This window comes from Pseudophryne corroboree, chromosome 7 (assembly GCF_028390025.1).
Source record: "Pseudophryne corroboree isolate aPseCor3 chromosome 7, aPseCor3.hap2, whole genome shotgun sequence".
NCBI lineage: Eukaryota > Metazoa > Chordata > Amphibia > Anura > Myobatrachidae > Pseudophryne > Pseudophryne corroboree.
Window position 1 is genome coordinate 269,552,900 of NC_086450.1, and position 22,433 is coordinate 269,575,332.

The 22,433-nt window shown below is 50.1% G+C and overlaps 1 protein-coding gene across 2 annotated transcripts in view; it reads left to right on the top strand.

The window, feature by feature from the left end:
• Window positions 1-22,433, top strand: part of STK17B (serine/threonine kinase 17b) — a 301,296-nt gene that overhangs the window by 225,584 nt on the left and 53,279 nt on the right. For both annotated transcript variants that reach the window (XM_063934142.1, XM_063934141.1), the window contains exon 5: window positions 2,162-2,288. In XM_063934142.1, the coding sequence (XP_063790212.1) occupies window positions 2,162-2,288 (127 nt within the window). The remainder of the gene's footprint in view (window positions 1-2,161; window positions 2,289-22,433) is intronic.

The following is a 22,433-nucleotide window of genomic DNA, read 5'->3' on the forward strand; positions in this document are numbered from 1 at the left end:
GAGTGGACAACTGGGAAGCAGACTTCCTCAGCAGACACGATCTGCACCCGGGAGAGTGGGGACTTCATCCAGAAGTCTTCCACATGATTGTGGTCCATTGGGAAAGACCAATGGTGGACATGATGGCGTCCCGCCTCAACAAAAAACTGGACAGGTATTGCGCCAGGTCAAGAGACCCTCAGGCAATAGCTGTAGACGCTCTGGTAACACCATGGGTGTACCAGTCAGTGTATGTGTTTCCTCCTCTGCCTCTCATACCAAAAGTACTGAGAATTATACGGCAAAGGGAAGTAAGAACGATACTCGTGGCTCCGGATTGGCCAAGAAGAACTTGGTACCCGGAACTTCAGGAGATGCTCACGGAAGATCCGTGGCCTCTACCTCTAAGACGGGACCTGCTTCAGCAGGGACCGTGTCTATTCCAAGACTTACCGCGGCTGCGTTTGACGGCATGGCGGTTGAACGCCGAATCCTAAGGGAAAAAGGCATTCCGGAAGAGGTCATCCCTACCCTGGTAAAAGCCAGGAAGGAGGTGACTGCACAACATTATCACCGCATTTGGAGAAAATATGTTGCGTGGTGTGAGGCCAGGAAGGCCCCGACGGAGGAATTTCAACTGGGTCGATTCCTACATTTCCTGCAAACAGGATTGTCTATGGACCTCAAATTAGGGTCCATTAAGGTTCAAATTTCGGCCCTGTCGATTTTCTTCCAGAAAGAATTGGCTTCAGTTCCTGAAGTCCAGACTTTTGTAAAAGGAGTACTACATATACAGCCCCCGGTTGTGCCCCCAGTGGCACCGTGGGATCTTAATGTAGTTTTGGATTTTCTCAAATCCCATTGGTTTGAGCCACTCAAATCGGTGGATTTGAAATATCTTACATGGAAAGTAACCATGCTACTGGCCCTGGCTTCAGCCAGGAGAGTGTCAGAATTGGCGGCTTTATCGTATAAAAGCCCATATCTGATTTTCCATTCGGACAGGGCAGAACTGCGGACGCGTCCTCACTTTCTGCCTAAGGTGGTTTCAGCGTTTCACCTGAACCAGCCTATTGTGGTGCCTGCGGCTACTAGCGATTTGGAGGATTCCAAGTTGCTGGACGTTGTCAGAGCATTGAAAATATATATTTCAAGGACGGCTGGAGTCAGAAAATCTGACTCGCTGTTTATACTGTATGCACCCAACAAGCTGGGTGCTCCTGCTTCTAAGCAGACGATTGCTCGTTGGATTTGTAGCACAATTCAACTTGCACATTCTGTGGCAGGCCTGCCACAGCCTAAATCTGTCAAGGCTCATTCCACAAGGAAGGTGGGCTCATCTTGGGCGGCTGCCCGAGGGGTCTCGGCATTACAACTCTGCCGAGCAGCTACGTGGTCAAGGGAGAACACGTTTGTAAAATTCTACAAATTTGATACCCTGGCTAAGGAGGACCTGGAGTTCTCTCATTCGGTGCTGCGGAGTCATCCGCACTCTCCCGCCCGTTTGGGAGCTTTGGTATAATCCCCATGGTCCTGACGGAGTCCCAGCATCCACTAGGACGTCAGAGAAATTAAGATTTTACTTACCGATAAATCTATTTCTCGTAGTCCGTAGTGGATGCTGGGCGCCCATCCCAAGTGCGGATTGTCTGCAATACTTGTACATAGTTATTGTTACAAAAAAATCGGGTTGTTATTGTTGTGAGCCGTCTGTTCAGAGGCTCCTACGTTTGTCATACTGTTAACTGGGTTCAGATCACAAGTTGTACGGTGTGATTGGTGTGGCTGGTATGAGTCTTACCCGGGATTCAAAATCCTTCCTTATTGTGTACGCTCGTCCGGGCACAGTATCCTAACTGAGGCTTGGAGGAGGGTCATAGGGGGAGGAGCCAGTACACACCACCTAGTGGTCAAACTTTTAAATTTTGTGCCCTGTCTCCTGCGGAGCCGCTATTCCCCATGGTCCTGACGGAGTCCCAGCATCCACTACGGACTACGAGAAATAGATTTATCGGTAAGTAAAATCTTATTTTACACTGGGAACATTTAAAAAAAAAAAAAAAAAAAAAAAACTACCACAACTTTATCTTTTGGTATGACGTGATATCTCTCATAGTTAAACACCTACAGATTTAAACCTATAGGTATTAAATTGCTATTTTTTGTTTCATATCCATTTTAGCTTCAGAATATACTGCTTAACAGACTGGAACCTCTTGGTGACATCAAAATAGTCGATTTTGGAATGTCCCGAAAAATAAGCAGCGACTGCGAACTCAGAGAAATAATGGGCACAACTGAATATTTGGGTAAGTGTTTTTGCATATTGTTTTCCTCCTAACAATGAACCTACTGAGAGCAGAGCCACTAAGCACATACAGTTGGTATGACCTCTGTTACTTTTACAGTGTTCATTAAACAATTTCATCAGAGTAGTTTAAAATAAATGCAATTTCTCTTATGTCCTAGAGGATGCTGGGGTCCATATTAGTACCATGGGGTATAGACTGGTCCACTAGGAGCCACTGGCACTTTAAGAGTTTGAGAGTGTGGGCTGGCGCCTCCCTCTCTGCCCCTCCTACCAGACTCGGTTTAGAAAATGTGCCCGGAGAAGCCGGTCACAGCGAGGGGAGCTCCTAGAGCTTCTTTAGTTTTATTGTTTTCTAAGAGTAATTTAGGCACAGGGAGGCTGCTGGCAACAGCCTCCCTGCTTCGTGGGACTAAGTGGGGGAGCAGTGTCCGCCCTGAGGGGTCTGAGCCACTATCTCTGCTGACAGGACACTGAGCTCCTGAGGGTGCTGATCGTTAGCCGCCCCAGGCGACCACTCCCGCAGCATGCCGCCACCCCCTAGATTTCGGTGGTGAGTGAGTCAAGCAGGGAGCCGGTGTGAAGATGGCGGCAACTGGGTAGGGAGCGCAGTACTAACCGCTCCGGGGCTTAGCGGTGCATAGTGCGGCGCTGTGAGGGGAGCCCTGAGCCAGCGCCTGTACCCTACACTGGCCAGCGAGCCTGTCAGGGTCCCCGGATCACTGCCAGCAGACATCCTCAGGCCAGTATAATAAAATGAAGACCTGGAAGCAGCGCCATGTTCGGGGGGAGGAGCCTTTCCTCGGACCGGACCCAGCTGCGTTCAGCGCCATTTTCCTGCCTGCAGTTCCTGTACACAGACGCTGACAGGGAGAGCTGTCCCTCCAAGCAATTCCAGCTATCATGTGCAGTACCAGGGGGTTGTAGTAGGGGGGGGGGGGGCTGTGTAAAGTCTGTGTAGTCTATTAAGGTACACAGATAGCACTGGTAGTTGTGTTTTCTCTTACGTCCTAGAGGATGCTGGGGACTCCGTAATGACCATGGGGAATAGACGGGCTCCGCAGGAGACATGGCCACTAAAAAGAACTTTAGATATGGGTGTGCAGTGCACTGGCTCCTCTCTCTATGCCCCTCCTCTAGACCTCAGTTTGATACTGTGCCCAGAGGAGACTGGGTGCATTACAGGGAGCTCTCCTGAGTTTCCTGAAAGAAAGAAATTTTGTTAGGTTTTTTATTTTCAGGGAGCACTACTGGCAACAGGCTCCCTGCATCGAGGGACTGAGGAGAGAGAAGCAGACCTACTTAACTGCTAGGCTCTGCTTCTTAGGCTACTGGACACCATTAGCTCCAGAGGGATCGGTACGCAGGTCTCGCCGTCCGTCCCAGAGCCACGCCACCGTCCTCCTCGCAGAGCCGGAAGTTAGAAGCCGGGTGAGTATGAGAAGAAAGAAGACTTCAGAGGCGGCAGAAGACTTCGGATCTTCACTGAGGTAACGTGCAGCGGTAACGCTGCGCGCCATTGCTCCCGCACAACACACACACGGCAGGCACTGTAAGGGCGCAGGGGGGGCGCCCTGGGCAGCAATTAAACCTCTGGTCTGGCAAAATCATATATGGGCTCTGCACTATATATTTGAGATCCCCCGCCAGTTTTTTAAAGAATTCAAGCGGGACCGAAGCCCGCCGCTGAGGGGGCAGAGCTTGATCCTCAGCACTCACCAGCACCATTTTTCTCCACAGCACACGCTGAGAAGCTGGCTCCCCGGACTCTCCCCTGCTGAACACGGTGACAGAGGGTTTGAAAAGGGGGGGGGGCATATATATATATATATATATATATATATATATATCGGATAGGGGTATAAGCGACCTGAGGTGTTTGTATGTGACCAAGTGTAATAAATATATAAAAGATACATAAAAAATATAATATCAATTTATTTCACAACATTAGGAATAAATTAAAGTACAGTACCAATGAAAAAAAATTTTACATATAAAAATTGAAAAAATGAGAGTCCTTTACATAAAATACAGTTCTAAAAAACTGTTTTTAAAAGGGAATGGACATATATTATATTCTCAAATAAAGTGCGGATTGTCTGCAAATAAGCTAATCAAATGTGGAAAAATAGCATATAGAGTCTTAACTGATAGTTATTGCACAAAAGGTTGGACAAAGCTGAGTCCAGGGAGTGTACAGGGAGTCAAACCCTAACTTTCACTATGTCGCAGGGACCTTCTGGTTCTCAAAAGCGCCCACTATCCCAAATAGTAGACACTGATACCGACACAGATTCTGACTCCAGTGTCGACTACGATGATGCAAAGTAGCAACCAAAATTGGCTAAAAGTATTCATTATATGATTATTGCTATAAAAGAGGTGTTGCATATCACGGATGAACCCTCTGTCCCTGACACGAGGGTGCGCATGTATAAGGAGAAAAAAAACCTGAGGTAACCTTTCCCACATCTCATGAACTGAACAAATTATTTGAAAAGGCTTGGGAATCTCCAGACAAAAAACTGCAGATTCCCAAAAGGATTCTTATGGCGTATCCTTTCCCGACTAAGGACAGGATACGGTGGGAATCCTCCCCGAGGGTGGATAAAGCATTGACACGCTTATCCAAAAAGATAGCGCTGCTATCTCAAGATACGGCAACCCTCAAGGATCCTGCGGATCGCAGGCAGGAGACTACCTTGAAGTCTATTTACACACATACTGGTACCTTACTCAGACCGGCGATAGCGTCGGCTTGGGTTTGTAGTGCGGTAGCAGCGTGGACAGATACCTTATCGGCTGATAGAGATACGCTGGATAAGGAAAACATTTTATTGACCCTGGGTCATATTAAAGATGCTGTCCTATACATGAGAGATGCTCAGAGAGACATTGGCCTACTGGGTTCCAGAGCCAACGCTATGGCGATTTTCGGCTAGACGAGCCCTATGGACCCGACAATGGACGGGTGATGCCGACTCGAAGAGGCATATGGAGGTTTTACCTTATAAGGGTGAGGAATTGTTTGGGGAAGGTCTCACGGACCTTGGTTCCACGGCTACGGCAGGTAAATCAACTTTTTTGCCTTATGTTTCCTCACAGCCTAAGAAAACACCACATTATCAGATGCAGTCCTTTCGGTCGCATAAGCCCAAGAGAATGCGAGGTTATTCCTTTCTTGCCAGAGGTAAGGGTAAAGAGAAAAAGCTGCCAACCACAGCTAGTTCCCAGGAGCAGAAGTCCTCCCAGGCCGCTGAGGGAGTCCGCCCCAGTGGAGGCACGTCTTAGACTTTTCAGCCACGTCTGGGTTCACTCACAGGTGGATCCCTGGGCAAAAGAAATTGTTTCCCAGGGTTACAAGCTGGAATTCGAAGAGGTGCCTCCTCGCCTTTTTTTTTCAAATCGGCCCTACCGGCTTCTCCCCCAGAGAGGGAGATAGTGTCTTCAACAAGTGGTGGTCAAAGTCCCCCTGCTGCAGCAGGGGATGGGGTATTACTCAAGCCTGTTTGTAGTCCCGAAACCGGACGGTTCGGTCAGACCCATTTTGAATTTAAATCCTTAAACCTATACTTAAAAAGGTTCAAGTTTAAGATGGAGTCGCTCAGAGCGGTCATTGCCAGCCTGGAAGGGGGGGATTATATGGTGTCCCTGGACATAAAGGACGCATACCTTCATGTCCCCATATATCCGCCTCATCAGGCGTTCCTGAGGTTTGCTGTACAGGATTGTCATTACCAATTTCAGACGTTGCCGTTTGGGCTTTCCACGGCCCCGAGGATTTTCACCAAGGTAATGGCGGAAATGATGGTGCTCCTGCGCAAGCAGGGTGTCACAATTATCCCGTACTTGGACGATCTCCTGATAAAAGCGAGATCAAGAGAACAGTTACTGAACAGCGTATCGCTCTCCCTGAGGGTGTTGCAACAGCATGGCTGGATTCTCAATTTCCCGAAGTCACAGTTGGTTCCAACGACTCGGTTGCCTTTCTTAGGCATGATTCTGGATACGGACCAGAAAAGCGTTTATTTTCCGACGGAAAAGGCCCAAGAACTCATGTCTTTGGTCAAGGACCTATTGAAGCCAAAAAGGGTGTCGGTGCATCACTGCACTCGAGTTCTGGGAAAGATGGTGGCGACTTACGAGGCCATTCCATTCGGCAGATTCCATGCGAGAACTTTTCAATGGGACCTTCTGGACAAGTGGTCCGGGTCTCCTCTACAGATTCATCAGATGATCACCCTGTCCCCCAGGGCCAGGGTATCTCTCCTGTGGTGGCTGCAGAGTGCTCACCTTCTGGAGGGTCGAAGGTTCGGCATTCAGGACTGGGTTCTGGTAACCACGGACGCGAGCCTCCGAGGTTGGGGAGCAGTCACAAAGGGAAGAAACTTCCAGGGTCTCTGGTCAAGCCAGGAGGCTTGTCTTCACATAAACATACTGGAGTTGAGGGCCATATACAACGCCCTTTGACAAGCGGAAAATTTGCTTCGCGACCTACCGGTTCTGATCCAGTCAGACAACATCACAGCAGTGGTGCATGTAAACCGCCAAGGCGGAACAAAGAGCAGAGTGGCAATGGCAGAAGCCACCAGGATTCTTCGCTGGGCGGAAAATCATGTAAGCGCCATGACAGCGGTCTTCATTCTGGGAGTGGACATCTGGGAAGCAGACTTCCTCAGCAGACACGATCTACATCCAGGAGAGTGGGGACTTCATCAGGAAGTCTGCGCAGAGATTGCAAGTCGGTGGGGACTGCATCAGATAGACATGATGGCGTCACGCCTCAACAAGAAACTACCAAATTATTGCGCCAGGTCAAGGGACCTTCAGGCAGTGGCGGTGGACGCCCTGGTGACACCATGGGTGTTTCAGTCGGTCTATGTGTTCCCTCCTCTTCCGCTCATCTCAAAGATATTGAGAATCATAAGACGAAAAGGAGTACAGACAATTCTCATTGTTCCAGATTGGCCGTGAAGGGCCTGGTATCCGGATCTGCAGGAGATGCTCACAGAAGATCCGTGGCCTCTTCCTCTCAGAGAGGACCTGTTACAACAGGGGCCCTGTCTGTACCAAGACTTACCGCGGCTGCGTTTGACGGCATGGCGGTTGAACGCAGGATCCTAGCGGAAAAGGGCATTCCGGATGAGGTCATTCCTACTCTGATAAAGGCTAGGAAAGACGTGACAGTGAAACATATTCACCGTATATGGCGAAAGTATGTATCGTGGAAGAATTCCATTTGGGCCGTTTCCTTCACTTCCTACAGACGGGAGTGAATTTGGGCCTAAAATTAGGTTCCATTAAGGTTCAGATTTTGGCCCTATCCATTTTCTTTCAGAAGGAATTGGCTTCTCTCCCAGAAGTCCAGACTTTTGTGAATGGAGTGCAGCATATCCAGCCTCCTTTTGTGCCCCCAGTGGCACCCTGAGACCTTAACGTGGTGTTGCGGTTCCTTAAGTCTCACTGGTTTGAACCACTTAAAACGGTGGAATTAAAATATCTCACTTGGAAAGCGGTCATGTTGTTGGCCTTGGCTTCGGCAAGGCGAGTGTCGGAGTTAGCGGCTTTATCTCATAAGAGCCCCTATCTGATATTCCATGTGGATAGAGCAGAATTGCGGACTCGTCCTCAATTTTTGCCCAAGGGGGTTTCTTCTTTTCATATGAACCAACCTATTGTGGTGCCTGTGGCTACGCGGGACGCGGAGGATTCAGAGTCCCTGGATGTGGTCAGGGCTTTGAACATGTATGTAGCCAGAACGGCTAGGGTTAGGAAAACAGAGGCACTGTTTGTCCTGTATGCCGCTGACAGGGTTGGCGCTCCTGCTTCGAAGCAGACTATTGCTTGCTGGATCTGTTACACGATTCAGCAGGCTCATTCTATGGCTGGATTGCTGTTACCGAATTCTGTAAAGGCCCATTCCTTTAGGAAGGTGGGCTCTTCTTGGGCGGCTGCCCGAGGTGTCTCGGCATTACAGCTGTGCCGAGCTGCTACTTGCTCGGGTTCAAACACCTTTGCGAAGTTCTACAAGTTTGATACCCTGGCTGATGAGGACCTCCTGTTTGCTCAATCGGTGCTGCGGAGTCATCCGTACTCTCACGCCCGTTTTGGAGCTTTGGTATAATCCCCATGGTCCTTACGGAGTCCCCAGCATCCTCTAGGACGTAAGAGAAAATAAGATTTTAAACCTACCGGTAAATCTTTTTCTCCTAGTCCGTAGAGGATGCTGGGCGCCCGTCCCAGTGTGGACTACATCTGCAAGACTTGTATATCGTTTTTGCTTACTTAAGGGTTATGTTACAGTTTTGATCAGTCTCGGGCTGATGCTGTTTGGTTTCATGCCGTTAACTGGTTCGTATATTCCATGTTGTACGGTGTGGATGGTGTGGGCTGGTATGAATCTTGCCCTTGGATTAACAAAATCCTTTCCTCGTACTGTCCGTCTCCTCTGGGCACAGTTTCTCTAACTGAGGTCTGGAAGAAGGGCATAGAGGGAGGAGCCAGTGCACACTCATATCTAAAGTTCTTTTTAGTGCTTATGTCTCCTGCGGAGCCCGTCTATTTCCCATGGTCCTTACGGAGTCCCCAGCATCCTCTACGGACTAGGAGAAAAAGATTTACCGGTAGGTTTAAAATCGTATTATTTCTACCTCCAGAAAGCGCTGTGTGGGTTGGCTCCAATCTCTGTCTCTCTCTGTGGCATACTTGGGGGGGAAACTGTGTCTGACATTTCCCTGTGTGTGTGTGGGGGTGTTTGTTATCTTCCATAGCCATGTCGAGGGACTCTGTGGCATATGCTGCAGAGGATGTTTCCTCTTAGGAGGAATCCATTCCATGTACACAGGAATGTAATACCTTATCTCAGATCCCTATTATTGAGCCTGAGTGGTTAACCTCTATTAAAGGGATGATCTCTCAGATATCTACTAGGGTAGCAAATACTGAGACTGAAACTCAGGTGTTAAAAAAATCTATGGCAGTTTGGTCAGGTTCTGTTCCTATACCTGCAAAATCCCCTAGCTTGTTCCCACAGAAACGTGCACTTGCCCAGATTATGCAAGATGACACGGATACCGACTGATACAGCAGACTGTGATGGGGATGTGCTGAGGGGGCGACATCCCTTGCAAAGGGGTGCAACTCATGATTAAGGCCATTAGAGATGTGTTAAACATTACTGACACGCCACCTGAGCAGGTTGAGGAGGCTTACTTCACTGACCATAAGAAAGCCTTGTTAACCTTCCCTGCGTCTAAAGAATTAAACGCTATATTTGAAAAATCCTGGGAAAACCCCCGAGAAAAAATTCCAGATCCCAAAAAGGGTTTTGGTTGCTTTTCCCTTCCCTGAGGAGGATACGAAAAAATGGGAAAACCCACCCATTGTTGACACATCTCTCTCCAGACTGTCAAAAAAGGTGGTTTTACCTGTCCCTGGATCTAACGGCTGATCGTAAGATTGACACTACGCTCAAACATTTACACTGCTTCAGGATTGGCGTTAAGGCCCACTATTGCCTGTGCATGTATTTCTAAAGCCATTGTAAAGTGGTCAGGCACATTACTAGAGGATTTGGATACGATGGATAGAAGTGACATTTTAATTGTTTCTACGTAACATACAGGTTTCTGCGGGGTTCATGGTGGAATCCATGAAGGACCTGGGTACGCTGACTGCGTGGATATCTTCCATGTCGGTATCAGCTCGCAGGGGACTCTGGCTATGCCAATGGTCTGCAAACGCGGAATCCAGGAGAAGTGTGAAGATCCTGCCCTACACAGGTCAGGCTCTATTTGGGGAAGCACTGGATGCGTGGATTTTCACGGCAACCGCAGGTAAGTCACTTTTCCTTCCCTCTGCTGAGCATTTTCTTCAGCTGCTTCGCAGTCCTTTCGGACCGCTAGGGCAGAAAAGTCCAAGCCTTCTACCACCTTCTTTAGAGGGGGTCATGCAAAATCCAAAAAGCCTTCTCCCGCAGGCTCCCAGGACCAGAAACCTGCTTCTGGTTCCTCAAAATCCTCAGCATGACTGTGGACCGCACAGCCTGGAGGACGGTTTGGTGGGTGCGAGACTCAGACGTTTCAGACACGTCTGGGTGTCGTCCGGCCTGGATCCCTGGGTACAGGATATTGTGTCCCAGGGGTACAGACTCAGTGATCGCGCTGATCCAAAAAAAAAGTGGGTCCCAGGGACCCCTCACTTTCGAAAATTGGGGTCCTACCGGTCTTTTTCTGGGTCCCATCGGAATGAAGGTTCTTATTAATCTTAATCTTGTTTGGACACTACAAAAGTGTTGCAAGGTGGGGGGATGGGGTGACAGTGCTGTGGGGCTGCACCAGAGCTGTAACTAGACATTTTGGTGCCCTTAGGCAGAAAGTGAATTGGTGTTCCACCTCACCAGACAATAAAGCATAGGCAGTGCGCGCCTAAGGCGCGCTGCAAAATTTAAGGGGCGTGGCTTCATGGGGAAGGGGCGTAACCACATAATAGTGCCAATTCACATTACACCACACAGTAGTTCCGCTTATACAGATTGCACCAGGCAGAGCACGTTATACATATTGCACCAGGTAGAGCACATTATACATATTGCGCCAGGTAGAACACGTTATACACATTGCACCAGGTAGAGCACTTTATACACATTGCGCCAGGCAGAGCACTTTATACACATTGCGCCAGGCAGAGCACTTTATACACATTGCGCCAGGCAGAGCACTTTATACACATTGCGCCAGGTAGAGCACTTTATACACATTGCGCCAGGTAGAGCACTTTATACACATTGCGCCAGTTAGAGCACATTATTATACACATTGCGCCCGGTAGAGCACGTTACACACATTGCGCCCAGGCAGAGCATGTTACACACATTGCGCCAGGTAGAGCACATATAAACATTGCACCAGGTAAATAAAATATAAACATTGCACAAGGTAGAGCACGTTATACACAATGCACCAGTTAGAGCATGTTACACACATTGCAGCAGGCAGAGCACGTTACACACATTGCAGCAGGCAGAGCACGTTACACACATTGCGCCAGGTAGAGCACGTTACACACATTGCGCCAGGTAGAGCACGTTACACACATTGCGCCAGGTAGAGCACGTTACACACATTGCGCCAGGTAGAGCACGTTACACACATTGCGCCAGGTAGAGCACGTTACACACATCGCGCCAGGCAGAGCACGTTATACACAATGCACCAGGCAGAGCACGTTCTACACATTGCGCCAGGAAGAGCGCCGAGACACATTGCGCCAGGTAGAGCGCCGAGACACATTGCACCAGGTAGAGCGCCAAGATACATTGCATCATACCCCGGGCACACACACAGCAGCTACCCACCACACACCCTGGACGCGTGCACACACACACACAGCATCTACCCACCACACACCCCGGACGCATGCACACACACACAGCATCTACCCACCACACACCCCGGACGCGTGCACACACACACAGCATCTACCCACCACACACCCCGGACGCGTGCACACACACACAGCATCTACCCACCACACACCCCGGACGCGTGCACACACACACAGCATCTACCCACCACACACCCCGGACGCGTGCGCACACACACAGCATCTGCCCACCTTATACCCCGGACGCACACACACACAGCATCTGCCCACCGTATACCCCGGACGCACACACACAGCACCTGCCCACTGTATACCCCGGACATACACACACACACACACAGCATCTGCCCACCGTATACCCCAGACGCACACACACAAACACACACACAGCATCTGCCCACCTTATACCCAGGACGCACACACACACAGCATCTGCCCACCGTATACCCCGGACATACACACACACACAGCATCTGCCCACCGTATACCCCAGACGCGCACACACAAACACACAGCATCTGCCCACTGTATACCCCGGGGACACACACATACAGCATCTGCCCACCGTATACCCAGGACGCACACACACACAGCACCTGCCCACTGTATACCCCGGACATACACACACACACAGCATCTGCCCACCGTATACCCCAGACATACACACACACACAGCACCTGCCCACTGTATACCCCGGACATACACACACACACAGCACCTGCCCACTGTATACCCCGGACATACACACACACACACAGCATCTGCCCACCGTATACCCCAGACGCACACACACAAACACACAGCATCTGCCCACTGTATACCCCGGACACACACACATACAGCATCTGCCCACCTCATACCCCGGGCACACACAGCATCTGCCCACCTCATACCCCGGGCACAGTCAGCAGCTTCCCACCTCATACTCCAGGCACACACACACATCTGCCCACCTCATAATCTCCCCCCTCTTATACCCAGTGCACACACCCAGTAATTGCCCCCTCCCAAAATAACCCGGACACACAAGCAGTAATTGACAACCCCCTTGTACCCAAAGCACACACACACTAACTGGCCCCCTCCACTTACACACCGCAACAGTGCTGGGAGAGCCCATATGGCAGGCACGGCGAGAGCCAGCAGCCAGAAGTCCGTTTACAGCAGCGCGGAGACCGGGATGGCGGGAGATGTACACCGCACAGACACACACACTGGCCGGCGCTCAGAGCGGCTGTCAGGAGCGTCGGGGAAACTGACCTGCGGAGAGGCGGTGCGCTCAGTCCATGAGCACGGGCGCCGGAGCGGAGGGTTCAGGCAACAGCAGCGCCAAGTCTGATGAATCGGCGCCTCCGCGGTGCTCACCTTCTCCCCCCACAGTCACAGGCATCAATCAGTCACTTAACAGGAAGTGATTGGCTGCTGCAGCAGAGCGCGTCCCCGGGGACCCGCCCATTTCAGAAAAGTGAGTCACCTTCCCTCAAAATCGGGTAAAATACGCGCTATAGCGCGTTTTTGCGATCACTGCAGACTGGAGTTTCAAGAACTCCCGCCTCACCGATTCTTCAAATCAGGCTTGCCAGCCTTGCTGATAGACAGAGCTATCCTACAGGAAGCCATCCTAAAATTGGAAAAGTCACAGGTCTTTATTCCAGTTCCACCTCATATGCAAAACAAGGGTTATTATTCAAACCTTTTCATGGTACCGAAACCGGATGGTTCGGTCAGACTGATTTTGAACTTGAAATTGCTGAACCCTTACCTGAAGGAGTTCAAATTCAAAATGGAGTATCTCAGGCAGTAATCTCAGGTCTGGAGGAGGTAGAGTTTCTGGTATCCCTGGATATCAAGGATGTGTATCGCCACATCCCGATTTGGCTGCTGCACAAGGCTTATCTCAGATTTGCACTGTTAGACAGTTACTATCAATTTCAGGCGCTGCCGTTCGGCCTCTTCACAGCAGCAAGGGTGTTCACAAAGGTGATGGCAGAGATGATGGTTCTCCTCCACAGACAGGGGGTGAACATAATTCCATATCTGGACGATCTGCTGATAAAGGCATCGTCCAGAGAGACGTTGTTGCAGTCCAGTGTTCTCATGACTCATCTGCTCAGGGAACATGGTTGGAACCTGAACCATCCAAAATCACATTTGGAGCCGACAAGGAGATTGTCTTTTCTGGGAATGATCCTCGACACGGAAGTGCAGAGGGTGTTTCTGCCAGAGGAGAAAGCGTTGGTGATTCAAACAATGGTCCGGGACTCGCCTTCTGTGGAAGATGGTTGCTTCTTACGAGGCTCTACAGTATGGAAGGTTTCATGCGCTGTCCTTCCAACTGGATCTCCTGGACAAGTGGTCGGGATTTAATCTACACATGCACCAGAGAATACGTCTGTCGCCAAAAGCCAGGATCTCACTCCTCTGCTGGCTGCAAATACCTGACCTTCTGGAGGGCCGCAGGTTCGGGATTCAGGACTGGACCCTTGCAAGTCTCCAGGGCTGGGGCGCAGTCACTCAGGGGGAAACCTTCCAAAGAAGGTGGTCAAGCCTGGAATCCAGTCTTCCAATAAACATTCTGGAACTAAGAGCGGTCTACAACGGTCTTCTCCAAGCGTCTCATCTTCTGCGAGAACGAGCCATTCAAGTGCAGTCGGACAGTGTAACGACGGTTGCTTACATAAACCGACAGGGCGGAATGAAGAGCAGAGCTGCAATGTCAGAGGTAACAAGAATCTTCCTCTGGGCAGAAAAACACGCATTGGCGCTGTCAGCAATCTTCATTCCGGTAGCAGATAACTGGGAAGCAGACTTCCTCAGCATACACGTTCTCCATCCAGGGGAGTGGGGTCTCCAACCGGACATGATGGCCTCTCGTCTCAACAAGAAGCTTTGGCGTTATTGTTCCAGGTCGAGGGACCCACAGACAGTGGCAGTGGACGCCCTGGTGTCTCCGTGGGTGTTCCAGTCAGTGTACGTGTTTCCACCGCTCCCACTCATCCCAAGAATCCTAAAGCTCATAAGGAGAACAAGGGTTCAAGCGATCCTCGTTGCTCCAGACTGGCCAAGAAGGGCTTGGTACGCGGACCTTCTGGATCTACTGCGAGAAGAGCCGAGGCCTCTTCCTCTTTGAGAGGACCTGCTGCAGCAGGGGCCGTTCGCCTATCAAGACTTACCACGGCTACGTTTGGAGGTTGAACGCCTGATACTAGCTCGGAAGGGCATTCCGGACAAAGTTGTTCCTACCCTGATACAGGCTAGGAAAGGAGGAACGTCTAAACATTACCATTGTATTTGGGGAAAAAATGTGTCTTGGTGTGAGTCCAAGAAGTCTCCTACGGTGGAGTTTCAACTGGGACGATTTCTCCTCTCCCTACAAGCAGGTGTGGATATGGGCCTGAGGTTGGGATCCGTAAAGGTCCAGATTTCGTCCCTATCCATTTTCTTCCAGAAACAATTGGCTGCCATCCCTGATGAGAGGAGTCCTGCACATCCAACCTCCCTTTGTACCGCCTACGGCGCCATTGGATCTTAACGTGGTGTTTGCAATTTCTCCAATCGGACTGGTTTGAGCCTCTGAATAAGTAGTTAATGCAGAAATATAAGCTGTATAATGACTGCTACTCACTGTATATTTAGAGTTTTCTCTAACGTCCTAGTGGATGCTGGGGACTCCGTAAGGACCATGGGGAATAGACGGGCTCCGCAGGAGACATGGGCACTTTAAGAAAGAATTTAGATTCTGGTGTGCTCTGGCTCCTCCCTCTATGTCCCTCCTCCAGACCTCAGTTTGAATCTGTGCCCGGACGAGCTGGGTGCTGTTCAGTGAGCTCTCCTGAGCTTGCTGTAAGAAAGTATTTTGTAAGGTTTTTTATTTTCAGGGAGCTCTGATGGCAACAGACTCCCTGCATCGTGGGACAGAAGGGAGAGAAGCAGCCCTAATCTCTGCAGATAGGTCCTGCTTCTTAGGCTACTGGACACCATTAGCTCCAGAGGGATCGTACACCGGATCTCAACCTCGTCGTCCGATCCCAGAGCCGCGCCGCCGTCCCCCTCGCAGAGCCGGAAGACAGAAGCCGGGTGAGTATGAGAAGCAAAGAAGACTTCGAAATCGGCGGCAGAAGACTCCGTTCTTCACATGATGTAACGCACAGCACTGCAGCTGTGCGCCATTGCTCCATACACACCTCACATACTCCGGTCACTGTAAGTGTGCAGAGCGCAGGGGAGGGCGCCCTGGGCAGCATATGGACCTCTGTTGGCAAAAGTAAGCATATATACAGTTGGGCACTGTATATATGTATGAGCCCCCGCCAAAAAGATATGTATTTTAGCGGGACAGAAGCCCGCCGTCGAGGGGGCGGGGCTTCTCCCTCAGCACTCACCAGCGCCATTTTTTCTCCACATCTCCGCTGAGAAGAAGCTCCCCAGGCTCTCCCCTGCAGATCACGGTAGAATAAGGGTAAAAATAGAGGGCGGGGCACATAATTAGGCGCTAAAAACGCAATATACAGCAGCTACTGGGTTAACATTAAGTTACTGTGTTATTCCTGGGTTATATAGTGCTGGGGTGTGTGCTGGCATACTCTCTCTCTGTCTCACCAAAGGGCCTTGTGGGGGAACTGTCTTCAAAAAGGGCATTCCCTGTGTGTGTGGTGTGTCGGTACGCTTGTGTCGACATGTCTGATGAGGAAGGCTATGTGGAAGCAGAGCGGGAGCAAATGAATGTGGTGTCTCCGCCGACGGCGCCGACACCTGATTGGATGGATATGTGGAAGGTTTTAAATGATAATGTTAATTCCTTGCATAAAAGGTTAGACAAAGCTGAAACCTCAGGACAGTCAGGGTCCCAACCCATGCCTAATCCTATGTCGCAGAGGCCGACAGGGTCTCAGAAGCACCCACTATCCCAAATTATTGACACGGATACCGACATGGATTCTGACTCCAGTGTCGATTACGATGATGCAAAGTTACAGCCAAAATTGGCTAAATCCATCCGTTATATGATTATAGCTATTAAGGATGTGTTGCACATCACAGATGAAACCCCAGTCCCTGACAGGAGGGTTCATATGTATGGGGAAAAGAAGCCGCAGGTAACTTTCCCCCTCTCACACGAGCTCAATGAGTTATGTGAAAAGGCTTGGGAATCTCCAGATAAAAAACTGCAGATTTCCAAAAAGATTCTTATGGCGTATCCTTTCCCGCCAGTGGACAGGTTACGCTGGGAATCCTCCCCTAGGGTGGACAAAGCTTTGACACGCTTATCCAAGAAGGTAGCCCTGCCGTCACAGGATACGGCCACCCTGAAAGATGCTGCGGATAGAAAGCAAGAGGGTACCCTGAAGTCCATTTATACACATTCAGGTACCTTACTGAGGCCGGCAATCGCGTCGGCTTGGGTGTGTACTGCTGTAGCAGCTTGGACGGATACCTTATCTGAGGAACTTGATACCTTAGACAAGGATACTATATTAATGACCATGGGGCATATAAAAGACGCTGTCCTATATATGAGAGATGCTCAAAGAGACATTAGTCTACTGGGCTCTAGAATAAATGCTATGTCGATTTCTGCCAGAAGGGTCCTGTGGACTCGGCAATGGACAGGTGATGCCGACGCAAAAAGGCACATGGAGGTTTTACCTTACAAGGGTGAGGAATTGTTTGGGGAGGGTCTCTCGGACCTGGTCTCCACAGCTACTGCTGGAAAGTCAGATTTTTTTGCCATATGTTTCCTCACAACCTAAGAAAGCACCGTATTACCAAATGCAGTCCTTTCGATCACAAAAAGGCAAGAAAGTCCGAGGTGCGTCCTTTCTTGCCAGAGGCAGGGGCAGAGGAAGGAAGCTGCACAACGCAGCTAGTTCCCAGGAACAGTAGTCCTCCCCGGCTTCCACTAAATCCACCGCATGACGCTGGGGCTCCACAGGCGGAGCTAGGCCCGGTGGGGGCGCGTCTCCGAAATTTCAGCCACAAGTGGGTTCACTCCCAGTTGGATCCCTGGGCAATAGAGATTGTGTCTCAGGGATACAAGCTGGAATTCGAAGAGATGCCCCCTCACCGTTACCTCAAATCGGCCCTGCCAGCTTCCCCCCACGAGAGGGAAATAGTGTTAACTGCAATTCACAAATTGTATCTTCAACAGGTGGTGGTCAAGGTTCCCCTCCTTCAGCAAGGAAAGGGTTATTATTCGACCATGTTTGTGGTACCGAAACCGGACGGTTCGGTCAGACCCATATTGAATTTAAAATCCCTGAACATATACCTGAAAAGGTTCAAGTTCAAGATGGAATCGCTCAGAGCGGTCATCGCAAGCCTGGAAGGGGGGGATTTTATGGTGTCTCTGGACATAAAGGATGCATACCTTCATGTCCCCATTTATCCACCTCATCAGGCGTACCTCAAATTTGTGGTACAGGATTGTCATTACCAATTCCAGACGTTGCCGTTTGGTCTCTCCACGGCACCGAGAATATTTACCAAGGTAATGGCGGAAATGATGGTACTCCTGCAGAGGCAAGGGGTCACAATTATCCCATACTTGGACGATGATCTCATCAAAGCGAGGTCAAGAGAGCAGTTGCTGATCAGCGTAGCACGCTCTCTGGAAGTGTTACAACAACACGGCTGGATTCTAAATATTCCAAAGTCGCAGTTGATTCCTACGACTCGTCTGCCTTTCCTGGGCATGATTCTGGACACAGACCAGAAGAGGGTTTATCTCACGATGGAGAAGGCTCGGGAACTCATGACACTGGTCAGAGACCTATTAAAACCAAAACAGGTGTCAGTGCATCACTGCACGCGAGTCCTGGGAAAGATGGTGGCATCATACGAGGCCATTCCCTTCGGCAGGTTCCATGCGAGGACCTTTCAATGGGATCTACTGGACAAGTGATCCGGATCACATCTTCAGATGCATCGGTTAATCACCCTATCCCCCAGGGCCAGGGTCTCTCTCCTGTGGTGGCTGCAGAGTGCTCACCTTTTTGAAGGTCGCAGATTCGGTATTCAGGACTGGGTCCTGGTGACCACGGATGCAAGCCTCCGAGGGTGGGGGGCAGTCACACAGGGAAGAAATTTCCAAGGTCTGTGGTCAAGTCAGGAGACTTGCCTTCACATCAACATCCTGGAACTAAGGGCCATATACAACGCCCTACGTCAAGCGGAGTCCTTACTTCGCGACCAACCGGTTCTGATTCAGTCAGACATCACCGCAGTGGCTCATGTGAACCGCCAAGGCGGCACAAGGAGCAGGGTGGCGATGGTAGAAGCCACCAGAATTCTTTGCTGGGCGAAGAATCACGTAAGCGCACTGTTAGCAGTGTTCATTCCGGGAGTGGACAACTGGGAAGCAGACTTCCTCAGCAGGCATGACCTCCACCCGGGAGAGTGGGGACTTCATCAAGAAGTCTTCACGCAGGTTGCAAGTCGGTGGGAACTACCACAGGTGGACATGATGGCATCCCGCCTCAACAAAAAGCTACAGAGGTATTGCGCCAGGTCAAGAGACCCTCAGGCAATAGCTTTAGACGCACTGGTGACGCCGTGGGTGTTCCAGTCGGTCTATGTATTTCCTCCTCTTTCTCTCATACCCAAGGTGCTGAGAATCATAAGAAAAAGAGGAGTGAGAACAATACTCATTGTTCCGGATTGGCCAAGAAGAACTTGGTATCCAGATCTGCAAGAAATGCTCACAGAGGACCCGTGGCCTCTGCCTCTAAGACGGGACTTGTTGCAACAGGGGTCCTGTCTGTTACAAGACTTACCGCGGCTGCGTTTGACGGCATGGCGGTTGAACGCCGGATCCTAGCAGAAAAAGGCATTCCGGATTAGATTATTCCTACGCTGATAAAGGCTAGGAAGGACGTGACGGCTCAACATTATCACCGTATATGGCGAAAATATGTGGCTTGGTGTGAGGCCAGGAATGCCCCTACGGAGGAATTCCAGCTGGGCCGTTTCCTTCACTTCCTACAGTCGGGAGTGACTTTGGGCCTAAAATTGGGTTCCATTAAGGTCCAGATTTCGGCCCTATCCATTTTCTTTCAAAAAGAACTGGCTTCTCTGCCTGAAGTTCAGACGTTTGTAAAGGGAGTGCTGCATATTCAGCCCCCTTTTGTGCCTCCAGTAGCACCTTGGGATCTTAACGTGGTGTTGAGTTTCCTGAAATCACACTGGTTTGAACCACTCAAAACGGTGGAAGTAAAATATCTCACGTGGAAGGTGGTCATGCTGCTAGCCTTGGCTTCGGCTAGGCGTGTGTCAGAATTGGCGGCTTTGTCACATAAAAGCCCTTATCTGGTTTTCCATGCGGATAGAGCAGAATTGCGGACCCGACCACAATTTCTGCCAAAAGTGGTTTCATCCTTTAATATAAACCAACCTATTGTGGTGCCTGTGGCTACTACTGACTTGGAGGATTCCGAGTTACTTGATGTGGTCAGGGCTTTGAAGGTTTATGTAGCCAGAACGGCTCGGATCAGGAAAACAGAATCTTTGTTTATCCTGTATGCTTCCAACAAGCTTGGGGCGCCTGCTTCAAAGCAAACTATTGCTCGCTGGATCTGTAACACGATTCAGCAGGCTCATTCTGCGGCTGGGTTGCCGCTGCCTAAATCAGTTAAGGCCCATTCCACACGGAAGGTGGGCTCTTCTTGGGCGGCTGCCCGAGGGGTCTCTGCATTACAGCTTTGCCGAGCGGCTACTTGGTCAGGTTCAAACACCTTTGCAAAGTTCTACAAGTTTGATACCCTGGCTGAGGAGGACCTTGTGTTTGCTCAATCGGTGCTGCAGAGTCATCCGCACTCTCCCGCCTGTTTGGGAGCTTTGGTATAATCCCCATGGTCCTTACGGAGTCCCCAGCATCCACTAGGACGTTAGAGAAAATAAGATTTTACTTACCGGTAAATCTATTTCTCTGACGTCCTAGTGGATGCTGGGGACTACGAAAGGACCATGGGGAATAGCGGCTCCGCAGGAGACTGGGCACAAAAGTAAAAGCTTTAAGACTACCTGGTGTGCACTGGCTCCTCCCCCTATGACCCTCCTCCAAGCCTCAGTTAGATTTTTGTGCCCGAACGAGAAGGGTGCAGTCTAGGTGGCTCTCCTGAGCTGCTTAGAAAAAAGTTTAGTTTTAGGTTTTTTATTTTCAGTGAGACCTGCTGGCAACAGGCTCACTGCATCGAGGGACTAAGGGGAGAAGAAGCGAACTCACCTGCGTGCAGAGTGGATTGGGCTTCTTAGGCTACTGGACATTAGCTCCAGAGGGACGATCACAGGCCCAGCCATGGATGGGTCCCAGAGCCGCACCGCCGTCCCCCTTACAGAGCTAGAAGAGCAGAAGAGGTCCGGAAAAATCGGCGGCAGAAGACGTCCTGTCTTCAATAAGGTAGCGCACAGCACCGCAGCTGTGCGCCATTGCTCTCAGCACACTTCACACTCCTGTCACTGAGGGTGCAGGGCGCTGGGTGGGGGCGCCCTGAGACGCAATATAAACACCTTAGGGGGTAAAAAATGCATCACATATAGCTCCTGGGCTGTATGGATGCATTTAACTCATGCCTGTTTTTCCATAAAAAAAAGCGGGAGAACGGCCGCCGAGAAGGGGGCGGAGCCTATCTCCTCAGCACACTGGCGCCATTTTTCCTCACAGCTCCGTTGGAGGGAAGCTCCCTGACTCTCCCCTGCAGTCCTGCACTACAGAAACAGGGTAAAACAAGAGAGGGGGGGCACTAAATTGGCAGATAAATCTATACAGCAGCTATATAAGGGAAAAACACTTATATAAGGTTATCCCTGTGTATATATATATATATATATAGCGCTCTGGTGTGTGCTGGCAAACTCTCCCTCTGTCTCCCCAAAGGGCTAGTGGGGTCCTGTCCTCTATCAGAGCATTCCCTGTGTGTGTGCTGTGTGTCGGTACGTTGTGTCGACATGTATGAGGAGGAAAATGGTATGGAGGCGGAGCAATTGCCTGTATTAGTGATGTCACCCCCTAGGGAGTCGACACCTGACTGGATGGTCTTATGGAAGGAATTACATGATAGTGTCAGCACTTTACAAAAGACTGTTGACGACATGAGACAGCCGGCAAATCAGTTAATACCTGTACAGGCGTCTCAAACACCGTCAGGGGCTCTAAAGCGCCCGTTACCTCAGGTGGTCGACACAGACACGGACACTGACTCCAGTGTCGACGGTGAGGAAACAAACGTATTTTCCAGTAGGGCCACACGTTACATGATCACGGCAATGAAGGAGGTTTTGAACATTTCTGATACTACAAGTACCACAAAAAAGGGTATTATGTGGGGTGTGAAAAAACTACCCGTAGTTTTTCCTGAATCAGATGAATTAAATGAGGTGTGTGATGAAGCGTGGGTTTCCCCCGATAAAAAACTGCTAATTTCTAAAAAATTATTGGCATTATACCCTTTCCCGCCAGAGGTTAGGGCGCGTTGGGAAACACCCCCTAGGGTGGATAAGGCGCTCACACGCTTATCAAAACAAGTGGCGTTACCGTCTCCTGATACGGCCGCCCTCAAGGAACCAGCTGATAGGAAGCTGGAAAATATCCTAAAAAGTATATACACACATACTGGTATTATACTGCGACCAGCAATCGCCTCAGCCTGGATGTGCAGTGCTGGGGTGGCTTGGTCGGATTCCCTGACTGAAAATATTGATACCCTGGACAGGGACAATATATTATTGACTATAGAGCATTTAAAGGATGCATTTCTATATATG